Raw genomic sequence first — 14,541 nt, forward strand, 5'->3', positions numbered from 1 at the left:
GTTTGGGTTGGGAGAAATCTCTGGCGGCTCGTCCGGCCCCGATGCGGCAACGCCTGTGGGTGCCGCCGGACCTTCCTGAAGGGCGTCGGGTACACCCCTTCCCCTCACTGCCTCCCGTGTACCGGGGGAAACCCTGGGACTAGTCTGGACGGCAGCGGCGTCGTCGTCGCCTCCTTCTTGAAGGTGTTCCTTGGTACGCGGCGCTTTGGGTGCTGGAAACGTGGTGGTACTTCTCCGGAGGGTGCAGCGGTCGCCGGTCATCTTCGTTCGTTGATCTGCCGTTGTTGGCATTTGTTTCTCACCCTTTTTTCTCAGTTTTTTGAACTTGTTTGTGCTGCGGCCCCAGCACCTATCTGAATGTATCAGTGGTTGCTTTGTAATACAAAGCGGGGAGAAACCCTTTTTCGTCAATATCCCTCAGCTTGCTTTTATTTCCTATAATCCATTTCGTAGCAGAGAAAAGAACATACTGTTTGTTTGTTAAAGAAAAACCTCCTTCCGTGTACAGTGTCAGCGTGGTAGCGTTTTAAAATGTCAGAAATGTTGATACGTACTCCCTCCGTTTGGAATTAGTTGTCTTGAAAATGGATGTATCTAGAACTAAAATACATTTAGATACATTCATTTCTACGACAAGTAATTCCGAACGGAGGGAGTAGGAGCCACCGGATCGACACTGCTTGCTAGTTGATATTTGAGCATGGAGCGTGTCTACCTGAAGCACATCATGTGCCGCCAAGGACAAAAGCAATGGAGTGAAGTCGGAAGTCACTGGATATTTTTCTGATCCAGAACAAAGCTCGGTCGTGGAGACTCGACAGTCCAAGCGATCTCTGTAGCGTTTGTGTATGTACTGTTAAAATAGGTTTAGCGTGTCATGTATATGTATTATGTATGTATATAACTTGTGTATGCTGATCATTATATATAGAAAGACGTGGAGAGGCTTTGCCCCACGGAAAACCCTACACCTATTCTTAAACTTGGTATCAGAGCCTACCTAGCCGCCGCCGCCTCTCCTCCCTCCGCCGCCGCCGCCAGCCTCTCCTCGCGGCCGCCGCGATGTCTAAGGCCCCCGCCACCGATCAGTCCTCCTCATCGACCGCCGCGGTGACCCCGTCCTCCGCCCTCGCCCTCACCATGCCCGGTCCCATCATCGCTCCGCCCTCGGCGACGGCTCCTGTTCCCGTCCTTCCGCCCATTGCGGTCTCCCTTGACCGCAGCAATTTCATGCTGTGGAGGGCTCTCGCCCTCCCCAACTTCGCCGGCGTACGCCTCCACGGTTTCCTCGATGGCTTGGCCAAGGCGCCGGAGCCGACCGTGACGACAGGCACCGGTGATGCTGCTCGTATCATCACCAACCCCAAATACGAGAAGTGGTGGACTCTTGATCAAAAGGTCCTCGGGCATCTCCTCGGCTCCATGAGCGTGGAGATATCCGCGCAGCTGATCGGCTGCAGGACGGCGGCTGCTGCATGGGCTGCCGTGCACACCATGTTCGCCGCCGAGAACAGCGCCGGTGTGCGCAACCTTCGGCGCCAGATCCAGGCGCTACGCAAAGGAGATAGACCTGCCGGCGAGTACATGCAGAAGGTTAAATCTCTCGCCGACTCGATGGCCGCCGCCGGTTCTCCCCTTCGCGATGATGAGATCATCGACTACATGCTGACCGGGCTCGGCTCGGCGTTCAACCCCATCGCTGCTTCGATGAACTTCGCTGGCGTGCCGGTCACGTTTCCGGCGTTCTACTCCAACGTCCTCCACTACAAGGCCCTACAGCAGCAGCAATCGGAAGTTGAGGACTGGCAGTCCTCCGCAAACGCCGCCTCCCGGCCGGCCTACCACGATCACGCCGGTCGTGTGCCCGATTCCGGACGCCCAAGTGGTGGCCGCTCCTCCGCCGTCTCTCTTCTGCCGAGATCGGCGAGCTACGGCTCCGCCCAGGTCGGTGCTCCTGGCCGTAACAACGGCCACACCGGCGGCAACGGCCGCAATGGAGGAGGCAATGGGGTGGCCGCCGTCGCTGGCGCCCTCGGTGCCAGATATGTAAGAACTGGGGGCATGAGGCGACGGACTGTCGCGGCCGCTATGACCGCGACCACCTCGCCGCCAACTCCGCCTCCAACTCCGCCTCCACGCATGAACCGCCGCACTGGATTCTGGAAACCGGTGCGACGGATCACCTGACGAGTGATCTTGACCGTCTTCACTTCCATGAGCGCTACGGCGGGAAGGATCAAGTGCAAGTGGCGAATGGTGCAGGTTTGTCTATTTCGCATATTGGTCATTCCACTGTACCCGGTTCATCTCTGCGTTTACGCAATATTCTTCGTCTTCCACATATACATCAACATCTATTGTCCGTTTATCGCCTTGTTCTTGATAATAATGTTTTTGTAGAATTTCACCGTTTCTTTTTCCTTGTTAAGGACATAGCCACGAAGAAAATTCTTCTTCGCGGTAGAAGTCGTGGCGGCCTCTACCCCATCCCGTTTGGCCGCGCGTCGTCTTCCTCCACTCGTCAAGCGTCTCTCGGTGTCAAGACCACTTCGTCCCAGTGGCATCAGCGTCTCGGTCATCCATCCAATAAAATTGTTCAAAACATTGTCAAGAGCAATGATTTAGTGTGTTCTTCTGAACGTCATTTTTCAGTGTGTGATGCTTGTCAGCGTGCTAAGAGTCGACAATTACCATATACTTTATCCACTCATGTTTCTACTATGCCTCTTGAGTTAATTCATTCTGATGTTTGGGGGCCTGCTCTTGCCTCTTCAGGAGGCTATAAGTATTATGTGAGCTTTGTCGACGATTACTCCCGTTTCACTTGGATTTATCTTCTTAAGCACAAGTCTGACGTTGAGAAAGTATTTTATGCTTTTCAGGCTCATGTTGAGCGTCTTCTCCGCACTAAAATCATATCCGTTCAGTCAGACTGGGGTGGTGAATACCACAAACTACACCGCTATTTCCAACGCACTGGGATCTCTCATCGTGTGTCCTGCCCACACACCTCTCAGCAAAACGGGATTGCTGAACGCAAACACCGTTATCTTGTGGAAACAGGTCTGGCCTTATTGGCTCATTCGTCTCTCCCTTTACGGTATTGGGACGAAGCTTTCCTTGCTGCATGTTACTTGGTTAATCGCATGCCTACACCTGTTCTCCAACAAGATACACCCCTGTACCGCCTCCTTAAAGTCAAACCCGATTACACCTTTCTCCGCACCTTTGGGTGCGCCTGCTGGCCTAGCTTGCGCAAATATAACGCCCACAAGCTTGCTTTCCGGTCCACTATGTGTGTGTTCTTAGGCTATAGCCAGCTGCATAAGGGGTACAAATGTCTCGACCGTTCCACGGGTCGTATCTACATCTCCCGTGATGTTGTGTTTGATGAGTCTGTGTTTCCATATGCCACACCCGGAGTCACCGTCGATATCTCCTCCTTGGCTGATGTTCTCTCGTTTCCTTCCAATGAGCCGGTTACGGGTGACCATATGCGTAAATACGACTTATCCTACCTATCTACTAATCCGCCTGTTCCAGGCCATATTGCTTCTGTGCAGGCACACCAGGACGCCGTTTCTCCCTCCTTGGTGATCGACGTGCATGGCGCATGCACGTCGCCCGGCTCGTCAGCTGCCTCGTCGCCCGGCCCATCTTCCGCGATGTCCCCGCCCTCTGCGGGCCGCTCGGCTGGTCAGCCCGCTGCGGCCGCGCCGACATCCCCGCGATCGACGTGCATGCCACATGCACGTTCCCTGGCCCAGCGACTGTGCCGGCCTCCCCTGGCCCATCATCAGCGCCAGCGCCGGCCACTTCATCGCCTGCTGCCACGTCGTCCTCGATGCAGGAGGCTGCTGCTCCCTCCTCTCCGTCCGACCAGCTCACGTCGCCTTCTGTTGAGGGCAGTCATGTCCCCTCAACCGCGACGCCTCCAGCTGCTCCGGGTCACAACATGGTCACGCGCACCCGCGATCATACTCGTCGTGCGCTTGTCCCCACTGATGGAACTATCCGCTACGACCCTCACCGCCGTGCTTTCCACGCTATGCCTGTATCTCATCGCGATGCCCTTCGTGAGCATGCTTGGCGCACCGCCATGCTGGATGAGCTGGATGCTCTGCGCCGCAACAGGACTTGGGTTCTTGTGCCTCGTCCACGTGGTGTTAATGTCGTTGGGAGCAAGTGGATCTTCAAGACCAAGCACCGTCCGGATGGCTCCATTGATAAGCATAAAGCTCGTCTGGTCGTGCGTGGTTTCACCCAACAGCTTGGCATTGACTATGGTGATACGTTCAGTCCGGTTGTCAAGCCAGCCACCGTTCGACTGGTTCTTGCTCTAGCTGTGTCTCGCGGATGGATTCTCCGTCAGATTGATGTCAGCAACGCTTTCCTTCATGGTTACTTGTCTGAGGATGTTTACATGCAGCAGCCACCGGGTTTTGAGGACGCTCGGTATCCCTCTCATGTGTGCAAGTTGCAGCGGGCTCTCTATGGACTAAAACAGTCCCCTCGCGCATGGTATGCGCGGCTCAGTTCTCGTCTTCTCTAGTTGGGGTTTGTTCCCTCCCGAGCCGACGCCTCTCTGTTTTTCTTCCGCCATCAGGATGTTCAGATCTACATGCTTGTCTACGTGGATGATATTGTTATTGCTGGCTCTTCTCCACGTGCAGTTGATGGTCTTGTTCATTCACTTGCGGCCACCTTTCCTATTAAGGATCTTGGGCCGTTGGAGCACTTTCTTGGCTTGGAAGCGTCGTACAATTCAGGGGGTATGACCTTGACACAACGGAAGTATGCCATGGATCTTTTACACCGTGTGAACATGGAGAATTGTAAGTCCACTTCCACACCGTTGTCTACCTCCGACCAGCTTGCACGGGTGTCTGGACAGCCTCTTGGTGCCGATGATTCTTTCCGGTATCGCAGTGTCGTTGGTGGATTGCAGTACTTGACTCTCACTCGCCCAGATATTTCATTTGCAGTGAACAAGGTATGCCAGTTTCTCTCACAGCCCACTGATGTTCATTGGGAAGCTGTTAAGCGCATCCTGCGCTATGTAAAGGGAACATTGCAAACTGGACTGAAGTTTCGGAGGGCTGTCTCCACCAGCATTAGTATTTTCACTGACGCAGACTGGGCCGGGTGTCCTGATGATCGACGGTCCACTGGAGGCTTTGCCATCTTTGTTGGCCCAAATCTCATCTCCTGGAGTTCTAAGAAGCAACCGACGGTGTCGAGATCTAGCACGGAGGCTGAGTACAAAGCTTTGGCAAATGGAGCTGCTGAGGCCATTTGGGTAGAATCACTACTCAAGGAGCTTGGTGTTTCCCAGCAGCGTGTTCCTGTTCTATGGTGTGATAATTTAGGAGCCACATATCTGACTGCCAACCCAGTTTTTCATGCACGCACCAAGCACATTGAGATTGATTTCCACTTTGTGCGTGAGCGTGTTGCTTCTGGAGCTCTTGATGTCAGGTTCATTTCTTCTAATGATCAGCTGGCTGACGTGTTTACCAAACAAGCCACTCGACAGATGCTAGACCGTTTTAGTACCAATCTAAACCTTGTACAAAGTAGAAGTTCAGATTGAGGGGGTATGTTAAAATAGGTCTAGCGTGTCATGTACACGTATTATGTACGTATGTAACTTGTGTATGCTGATCATTATATATAGAAAGACGTGGAGAGGCTTTGCCCCACGGGAAACCCTAAACCTATTCTTAAACTTGTACTTCTTCTTGTTCTGTTTTTTTTTTTTTGACTAAACACAGATGCCGTGGCAAATCAATTCGAGCCTGTAATTAAGAAGGGAGTTAATCTGGTCTCACTCTTTGTCCATGAACATTTGCTTTGCTTTAGAGCATGGCATGCATGGATATGTGCCTTGCGTAGTGACGATGCAAAGGCTTCTCCTCTGCTCTACTTTAGTTTCTGAGACGCTTTTCAGCTTTGTTAAAGCCTGATGCCTTGTCGATCATGTTCCTAAGAATAAGCCATATTGCTTCGTGTCGTGCCGTGTCGGTCAGCAGGCCCAGCTGCATAGCTAAGCTAGATTTCCAAAGAATATTTAACAGATCTGCACCTAATAGCTATATATACACGGCAGACGGCAACCTGCAAGCTACACCAGCCGGTCGATTTACATGAAAGCAAACTCCTTAAAAGTATTTTGACATGGTGAAGGAGCTCAGTTTCTAGCGCCCAGAATAGGAAGGGGCAGCCGATCGATATTCCATATACTGGTATTTTTTTCATTTCTTAACTCTCTGTTGTGCATGTTTAATTTGATTTCTAGTCTAGTATAATTAATCTGTATTTCCTTTACCAGCACTGAAAAGATCCAACACAGTGAGCCAGCGTTGAGCTTGTCGTGGAAAGGGGAGAAAATAAGATGGCGCTAAGCGTCGCGCGATCCCTGGTGGGGAGTGCCGTAAACAAGGCGGCCTCCGAGGCCATGGATGAGATGGCATTGCTCATGGGAGTGAGGAATGAAATATGGTAAGGATCAATTACTCGTTTCTCTTTGCAATTTTTTATTATCCATTAAATTCATCTTTTGCTGAGGCCTTAATTTTATGCTGCCCACTTCTTCTTTTGAAAAGCATTTAACAAATATGCCAGAAATATGGTAAGACACACGTAACCATGGGACAAATTAAACCATGACCATCAATTTCATTTCTGATCTAATTAACAGGTACATCAAAGACGAGCTAAGAATAATGCAAGCTTTCTTGAGAACTGCTGAAAGGATGAAGGGTAGAGATGAGCTTGTCAAAGTTTGGGCGGAGCAAGTAGAGGATCTATCCTATGACATTAAACATTGCTTGGACGAGTTCCAGGTTAATTTGGGACACCCAGGTTGCTTGCAACGACTCACGAAGCTTAGAGACCGCCATGAAATTGCTGTCCAGATTCGCAGCCTGAAAGTAAGAGTTGGAGAAGTAAGCAACAGGATGCAACGCTACAGTCATTTAATGAAGCCCATTACCTCAGATAGCATGGATGAGGGGAAATTATACAAGGAGGAGACCAATTCTGACATGGAAGGCATCCACAGTTATTCCCATAGTCTTGATGAAGCGGAACTTGTGGGCTTTTCAAAGCCTAAACAGGAGTTGATTATGCTGATGGATGTCAACGCCAAACATGGTCCAGCCAATGTGATATGTGTTGTTGGCATGTGTGGTGTAGGCAAGACTACTCTTGCAACCAAGATCTATGAAAGTGATGTTGCGAATAAATTTTCTTCATGTGCTTGGATCACAATCTCGCAGCCATTTTGCAGGATTGAGTTTCTTAAAGATATGTTCAAAAAACTTCTCGGTGATGAAGCATTGATGAAGCAACTTGAAGGGAAGGTGATGCGAGAAGAGGACCTTGCCTATTACCTGAGGATAGAGCTACTTGAGAAGAGGTACTTTGTTGTTCTTGATGACTTACGGAACATAGATGATTGGATTTGGATCAAATATATTGTTTTTCCTCTTGGTAACAACAAAGGTAGCCGGATAATAGTAACGACACAAAATGTTGACTTAGCCGAGAAGTGTAATTTGGAATCTTCCAGATCACTTATCTACCACCATCAATCCCTAGAAACAATTGATGCTATAAGGTTACTGCTAAGGAAGATGAGGAGAAGTGAGGAAGACATGAAAAATGATAAGAACATGAGGCAAATAGTTACTAAGATAGTTAAAAAGTCTGGACGGTTACCCCTAGTTGTACTCACACTAGGAGGCATGCTTTCCACCAGAGTGGTTACTGAGTGGCAAAGTATTTATTACCAGCTTCCCTTGGAGCTAGAGAGCAACCAAAGCGTTCAAGCAATAAAGAAGATGATTATCCTGAGCTACAACCACTTGCCTTCTCATCTTAAGCCATGTTTCCTATACCTAAGCATATTTCCCAGGAATGTTGAGATCCAAATAAGGCATTTGATAGATAGATGGATAACAGAGGGATTTGTCACATCTAGGGTTGGAATGGACATTGAGGCTGTCGCGATGAGCTATTTTTATGATTTAATTAATAGAGGTTTGATTCAACCGTCAAGAGTAAATGTAGAAGGAAGGGTCAAGAGTTGTCGAGTCCATGGTGTCATCTCTGATATCGTGGAATCCATTTCAAGAGATGAAAATTTTGTATACCTTACAAGTGATATTGTAAGAAGAGCGCCAGAGGAAAACTTCCGCCATGTAGCACACCATGGTCAGAATTGCCCGAATATTAGCATGGATTGGAGTTATGTTCGATCCTTTACTTTGTTTGGTATGCTTCCCATGGAGCCAGTATGTTCAGCTTACCTAAGAATGATGAGTGTCTTGGATCTTCAAAGTGCAAAATGTAGTATCACACAAAAAGATATCAACAACATAGGGTTGTTGCACCGCTTGAAATATGTGAATGTTCGAGGACATTTAAATATTTGTGCACTTCCAGCATCCATAGGGAAACTGCATGGCTTACAATATTTGGATGTCAGAAACACTTCCATCACATCATTACCAACTGAGATCAGTAAACTCCATAGTCTAGTTAGTCTTCGTTGTAGCAATGAAAAAATTCATCAAGATGGCCCAAAGGAAGGCTTGATGCTCACACTGTGCCTGCCCATGGTATCCATAGCTTTTGGCTGTTCTGGTTTCCGTGCTGAGTCAGGGGGTGTGATGGTGCCAAGAGGGATCGGTGAATTGCAAGAGTTACAGATCTTAGAGGTGGTTGACATCAGACGAACCAGTAGCAGAGCAATTAAAGAGCTGGGGGAGCTTATGCAGCTAAGAAAACTAAGTACTGTAACAGCAGGGGCCACCATGCAAAAATGTAGGGTACTTTGTGCAGCCATTGAGAAGCTATCTTCCCTCTCTTCTCTTCGTGTAGATGCTGGCACAAGCTCTCTCAAGTGGCTACATTATGGTTCATCTCCTCCCCACCTCTTGAGGAGCCTTAAGTTGGTTGGATGTCTTGGAGAAGAGATTTCCAACTGGCTTGGAAGTCTAATGCATTTAGTGAAGATTCAGTTGGAGCATAGCGGACTAAAGGATGGAGGGAGAGTGATGCAAGTACTAGGGGCACTGCCCAAGCTTATGCTCCTTGGTCTTTCTGGCATGTCCTATGTTGGAGAGGAGCTAATCTTCAGAGCAGAATTGTTCCCGAGTCTCACCAAACTAGATATTTACGGCCTTCCTGGACTGAGAAGGGTGATATTTGAGGAGGACACCTCACCCTGCATAGAAAGGATAGAAATTGGTCGTTGTTGTTTGCAATCTGGGATAATTGGTATCAAGCATCTTCCAAGGCTCAGGAGTATTTCACTTGGTCAAGGTTGCCGAGTCGGAGGGCTTGGTGAGCTGCAAGGGGAAGTGAATGCACACCCCAACCATCCTGTGCTGCAGCTGCTGTTGGACAGGAGCTACCACGACCTGGTTGATGTCGCAGAATGCTCGAATGTTGTACAAGTGCAAGAAGCAACGATGCAATCATCTCATTTTCTCGAGCCTGCGGCAGTGGGAGAGAGCTCCACGCAGGGGAGCAACAGGTCAGCTAATTTTCTCTTTCTTTCAGTAGCAATAGCTGGTTATCAAATAAACCGATGATGTCCTATAAACACTTAGCACAACTGAAAATGCTTATGCTCCGCCACTGTTCTTCTAGCAGACAAGTCAGTGACATAGGGGAGGTCGATGGATCCACTGTAGTGGAAGATGATTTCTGCTCCTGCAATTCCGACGACGAATATGATGATGCTTGATGATCGATCGATGCTGCTCATTTCTTTCTTCAGCTCCACCTCCATTATTGCTGCCTCTCCAACTGCTCCTGGCGCTGGTCCTGAAAGTCTCCTGCACAAGTCGACGCCTTCACTGGTACTTATCGAAATATCTCTCTTCTTTCAATCTGATTTCTCCAGTGCACACACACAAACACACACAACAAGTCTATAGTTTATTTTTGTTGGGTTATAAATTATACTATTTTACTTCGTCTTCCTACACACACACACACACACACACACACACACACACACACACTATGTTATTTGTTACCTGTAGCTGGAGTCTCGAGATCAGACACTTGATGTATCACTCTGCTCCCATGGGATCTCGCCGTTACCACTTAGGCTCTGTTATATATACCCCTCTTTCTCAACCAGGGTCAGGCTGGAGGATGGCATGATCAAATCATGATCGGAATGCAAATGCAAGATGGGTCCTTGAATTGGCCGGAGGTCTCTTCAGTGTTTTTGCACAAGAGAACCTTTCTGGTATGTTGCTCCTTTTGTTGTAACCTAATCACAATGTGATAAAGATGCAGATTTGTGTAAAGTGAAGTGACGTTAATGATACATGTATGATCTTTCAGGCACAAATAATGGCTGCACCGTGCTCGATATAAGAAGTAAGAACTGCTATCTTTGATGGTTCAGTCATAAACTCATAATTGCCGCCGGTGTTACCGTGTTAGTGTTACTGGTGTTGGAGGTCAAAAATGCAATTTTCTGCGGCTTTCATGTGCTAAACATCCTTGTCAGCTCATGTCAAGGCGATGAACAAGCACCAAGTTTGCGTGTGCGAGTTGCAGGCCCTGATTCCCTCGCATAGAGATAGCGGACAGTTGTATCAATCTTTCACCATGGAGTCAATCAACTTGATGTCAGATCCTATTTTCTTCGATTCCAACAGCTTCCCGTAGCAGGAGTCGTAGCTATTGCGCATATTCTCAGTTTTTTCGCTGCCACTGTAGTTCTGATGATGACGCTTAGTGATCGATCGATGCTGCTGCCACTGTTGGTCCTCATGCAGATCTCGAAGTCTCGTGCGGCACAGGCCGACACCTTTGCTGGTACGTAAAGATGGAGTTTCCCCCCTTTCTTCTTCCAATCTGGTTTCTTGCAGTGCTAGTCTATAGTTACCCTTTGTTTATTGGCCTATCATATCAATTACAATTTCCGACAAAGTGTTGCTACATGCACTGTGCTAATGTTACCTGTATCTGGAGTTGTCCAAGACAGAAACTTGAGGTACCACTCTGCTCTTGCAGAATGTCACCGCTTCCTAGCAGGCTCTGCCATATATTCCCCTGTTTCCCAAACTGGGTCAAGCTGGAGCATGGCGACGCAACTTGGTGCATGCACAACAGATGGACCTTCCAGCTGGTATGTTGGTTCAATTGATGTCAGAAAGTTGCAGTGATGATAATGATACATGTGCAATCTTTCACGGACAAAATGATGCTTGTGTGCTGCAATATAGTCTTTGGCAGGTCAGCTGGCAGAATTGCAGCCGGTGTTACCAATTCTCTTTGTCTTTGATGGTCAACTCGCACCGTGGAGTTGATCAAATTGATCCAACTGTGTCTTCCTGAAATTCAACAGCTTCCAGTCCCAGTAAGCACAGCTAGCATGATCGACCTTCTAGCGAATATATTCTCTGTTCCATTGCTGCCACTGTATCTGTAGTGTACTCTGCTTTGTAAGGGAAGTTCTGTACGGGAGGGAAATTGGTGATGCTAGCACTAGCACCGAGCAACTTTGGCAAACTGAATTTCATTCATTCATGTATGCCTGATATGACTGCTGCATCTTCCACATGTAACATCATATTGTGTGACTATTCACTTCACAAAATGTATTTTGACTTACGTAAGCACAAGCTCCTGTTTGTATATATGTCCGTACATTGAAATCCCTACGTTGCAAAGTCGCCATTTCTGTGTCTGACCATTCTCTAGACAGGGAGCAATCGATTGGGACTGCCATCCTCGGCGCCGCGGCCGCCCCTGCCGTCGGTCGATTGCTGCCCTCGCCAATCCTGACCCCATCTGATTTAGATTCTCCTTTCAGCTTATATTTCCCATGTTTTCCTACATAAGTTGAAAATAACACTCTGTTCTTTAAACATACTGTAAATCTCAGGCCATACAATCTGCCGTTTAAGTTGATGCTTGTCATCTCCAAATAGAACTAGTTCTTTTGCATAGGGTCAGTTTGGTCTCTTAGACTCTCACCATTACCAATTGGGCTACCTCCTCTTGTCTTTTATAATTTGAGAAGCACCCATTTGTTGACACACTTTACAGGAACATGGCATGATTAAGCTCATGATACAATTAATGCAACGTATTGCGGCGTATTAGTTGGTTTTGTGCTCAAGGTTGTATATTAGCACGGAGCCAGCTGGAGGAAGGTATAACCCACGGAAGTACCAGAGGTTGGCACTGGCTAACCTCTTGTTGCTCTTGTATTTCATTGTATACTGAAGAAATTAGTGCTCACAATGTGGTAGCATTAACGAAATAGCATTTCCAAATGTCAGGAATCTTGATATTTAGGAGGAGCTGGAGCAACTCTAAGAGAAGAGAACAAAACATCCAGCCTTCCAGTGCTTGAGAAGGACACTGAATGTTCTGAAGTGTGAACTGTGATCACACTGATAACCGGTCCGTTAATCTACAGCTCCTTTTTGTTAGATTTTCCATATAAATATTTACTAATTTCCAATCCTGGCACGGTTTTCAGCTTGCGAACATGCATCTGCTGATGAAATGTACCCCTAAGTAATGCCCTGTTTTTTTATGTCAGCTGGGGAGAAGACGTGGAAAATGCGTTCAGCTCTCCAAGTTCTCTGCTAGCTTGTGACCTCTAATATGGTGCAAGGTGACACTAAGAGGGATCTCGACATCTCTCCACTGTGAATGGATGAGGAACGCATTGATCTCTGGGCTTCGGTGTAATGGAGGGTAGTAGCAAGCTGAACTGCTACTCAGAAGGAGTTCACAATTTGCAATTGTTGGCCCCGATGAAAAATCGCTTCTTACGGAACAGCATGGAATGGAATGTCTCTGGTGGTCAACCTGATGAGAATAGCTGCAATTTTTAATACGGACATACTTTGTTTTCTAGTACTCTGTTTTTTTCAGAGATGTTTAGTTCCTCTATGTTTGCTGCTGCCACTATGCTTGTGCTTGTTTGTAATCAAAGAATTGGGAGTGCATATGTTGTTATGCAAGTTCCGCAAATTAAAGAACCTGTTCCATTTCTCTCCACTCCGGAGTCAGCAGTGCGGAGCAGAGCAGTCCCGTAGAACAAAATCTACCTGATGAGAATACACACTTACTCTGTTTCTAGTACTCTGTTTTCTTGAAGATGATTAATTGCTCTCAAATTCTTGCTGCCACATTGTACGTGCTTGTTTGTAAACAAAGAATGGTGATTGCATCTGCTGTCATCCATTTTTCACAAAATTTGAGTTGATGAAATAATGTGCCTACTATATATGCCATTAATTGTGATTCTCATTGATTTCGCTTTGCCAATTACAGTTTGTCAGCAAAATGCCATGTCGGCATGCAAAACCCATAGGTTTATTCTGTTAGAAGTCTTTTCTATCTGTAATTTGTGACCATGTTTCTTCATTTCAACTGGTCGATCGTTTCACAACCAGGAGCCTGCAGGCTAAATTGAGCAATCAGCAGACTGACTGAGGTACAGACCAGGAGGACCATTCATGTGACGAATACACACTTTCACCCACCACAGATCACGAGGACATGCCACCCCATGAGGCGCTTATCACCTTTTGAGACAAGCGGGTCGGTTATATCTTTCATATCTGAACAGAGAATACGTTCATTTCTGGAAGGGTAAGACATATGCGTAGGGAATTCAACTGCAGATACTTGGATCTTGAAGAACTAGTTCTTGGGACAGAAAACAGGGCAAGATTGCAAGCGATCACAGAGCTGTATGCGCAATGGTGAAGCTGAGTTGCTGAACTGGTCAGCATCGTCATTCTGTCATGCATTTTGGTTATATATGCAGCTTGTCATCAAACTGCGGTATGTTATAGATCAACATGAAAAGCAACGGGACCAACTAACGAAAGGTAGCCCTCCGGCGAGCCGAAGGAAAACCGAAGCATGGAGAAACATATAATTAAACAACTCAATATCTCAAATATACATATGGTGCTCAAGGTTGAGCATACCTGATCACTTGGGTTCATCTTCTCATGAACTCTGTCACAAATTTACATATTCAATTCGTCCCACATGTTTTTTTTAGAACGAGGACGCAAGGGCGTCCAGCTTTACATTAATAAAGCCCACCAAAGCAGCATCCACATACGGAGATTGTCGCCATACAGAAACCAAACCAACAAGAAATAAGAGTCTGGGCCACGTTAACTAAATCAAAGAAGGGGACAGGTGGCCCCAGCTCCACAAGGAGTGCCCAGACTCGAACACAACCAAAATAAGAGGTCAGGGCACTGGAGGTAGCTGTCGCATCGCTGCGTGTGTCGCCCTCATCCGCTCCATGACCGTCGCCATCGTCTCAGAATCCCGTTGTTTCCCCAACAGCATCCATGTCCATCTATCTATCTAGTCAATCCCCCTCCCCTCCCTAGGGTTCCCACCCCCGCCGCCGTCGGCGACCTCGCTCCCCCGCCGGCGCTGGCCGCCGGGCGCGCGCCTCCCGGCCCGCCCCGCTCCCCTCCCCCTATTCCCTCCCCCCTCTCCTCCCCTCCCCTCCCCTCC

The 14,541-nt window shown here is 47.8% G+C and overlaps 1 protein-coding gene and 1 long non-coding RNA gene across 2 annotated transcripts; both read left to right on the forward strand.

The window, feature by feature from the left end:
• Window positions 1–6,136: 6,136 nt before the first annotated feature.
• Window positions 6,137–9,842, forward strand: LOC119288166 (disease resistance protein Pik-2-like). The gene is made up of 4 exons (XM_037567790.1): window positions 6,137–6,245; window positions 6,332–6,501; window positions 6,701–9,544; window positions 9,664–9,842. Exons 2-4 carry the CDS (start codon window positions 6,395–6,397, stop codon window positions 9,755–9,757), a joined length of 3,045 nt encoding a protein of 1,014 aa, XP_037423687.1. The 5' UTR covers window positions 6,137–6,245; window positions 6,332–6,394; the 3' UTR covers window positions 9,758–9,842.
• Window positions 9,843–10,162: 320 nt separating this feature from the next.
• Window positions 10,163–13,048, forward strand: LOC119289880. Its single transcript, XR_005141639.1, has 7 exons — window positions 10,163–10,270; window positions 10,369–10,848; window positions 11,047–11,161; window positions 11,259–11,392; window positions 12,085–12,215; window positions 12,321–12,444; window positions 12,587–13,048. It is a non-coding gene; the product is annotated as an uncharacterized LOC119289880 (long non-coding RNA).
• The last annotated feature ends 1,493 nt before the right edge of the window (window positions 13,049–14,541 follow it).

The sequence above is a fragment of the Triticum dicoccoides genome, chromosome 4A (assembly GCF_002162155.2).
Source record: "Triticum dicoccoides isolate Atlit2015 ecotype Zavitan chromosome 4A, WEW_v2.0, whole genome shotgun sequence".
Lineage (NCBI taxonomy): Eukaryota > Viridiplantae > Streptophyta > Magnoliopsida > Poales > Poaceae > Triticum > Triticum dicoccoides.

Bases quoted from the DNA above. Each gene is read 5' to 3' on its own strand.
- LOC119288166 (XM_037567790.1), top strand. From the start codon at position 6,395: ATGGCGCTAAGCGTCGCGCGATCCCTGGTGGGGAGTGCCGTAAACAAG. The intron at 6,502-6,700 runs GTAAGGATCAAT...TCTAATTAACAG, and splicing joins GGAGTGAGGAATGAAATATG to GTACATCAAAGACGAGCTAA. The intron at 9,545-9,663 runs GTCAGCTAATTT...TTCTTCTAGCAG, and splicing joins TCCACGCAGGGGAGCAACAG to ACAAGTCAGTGACATAGGGG.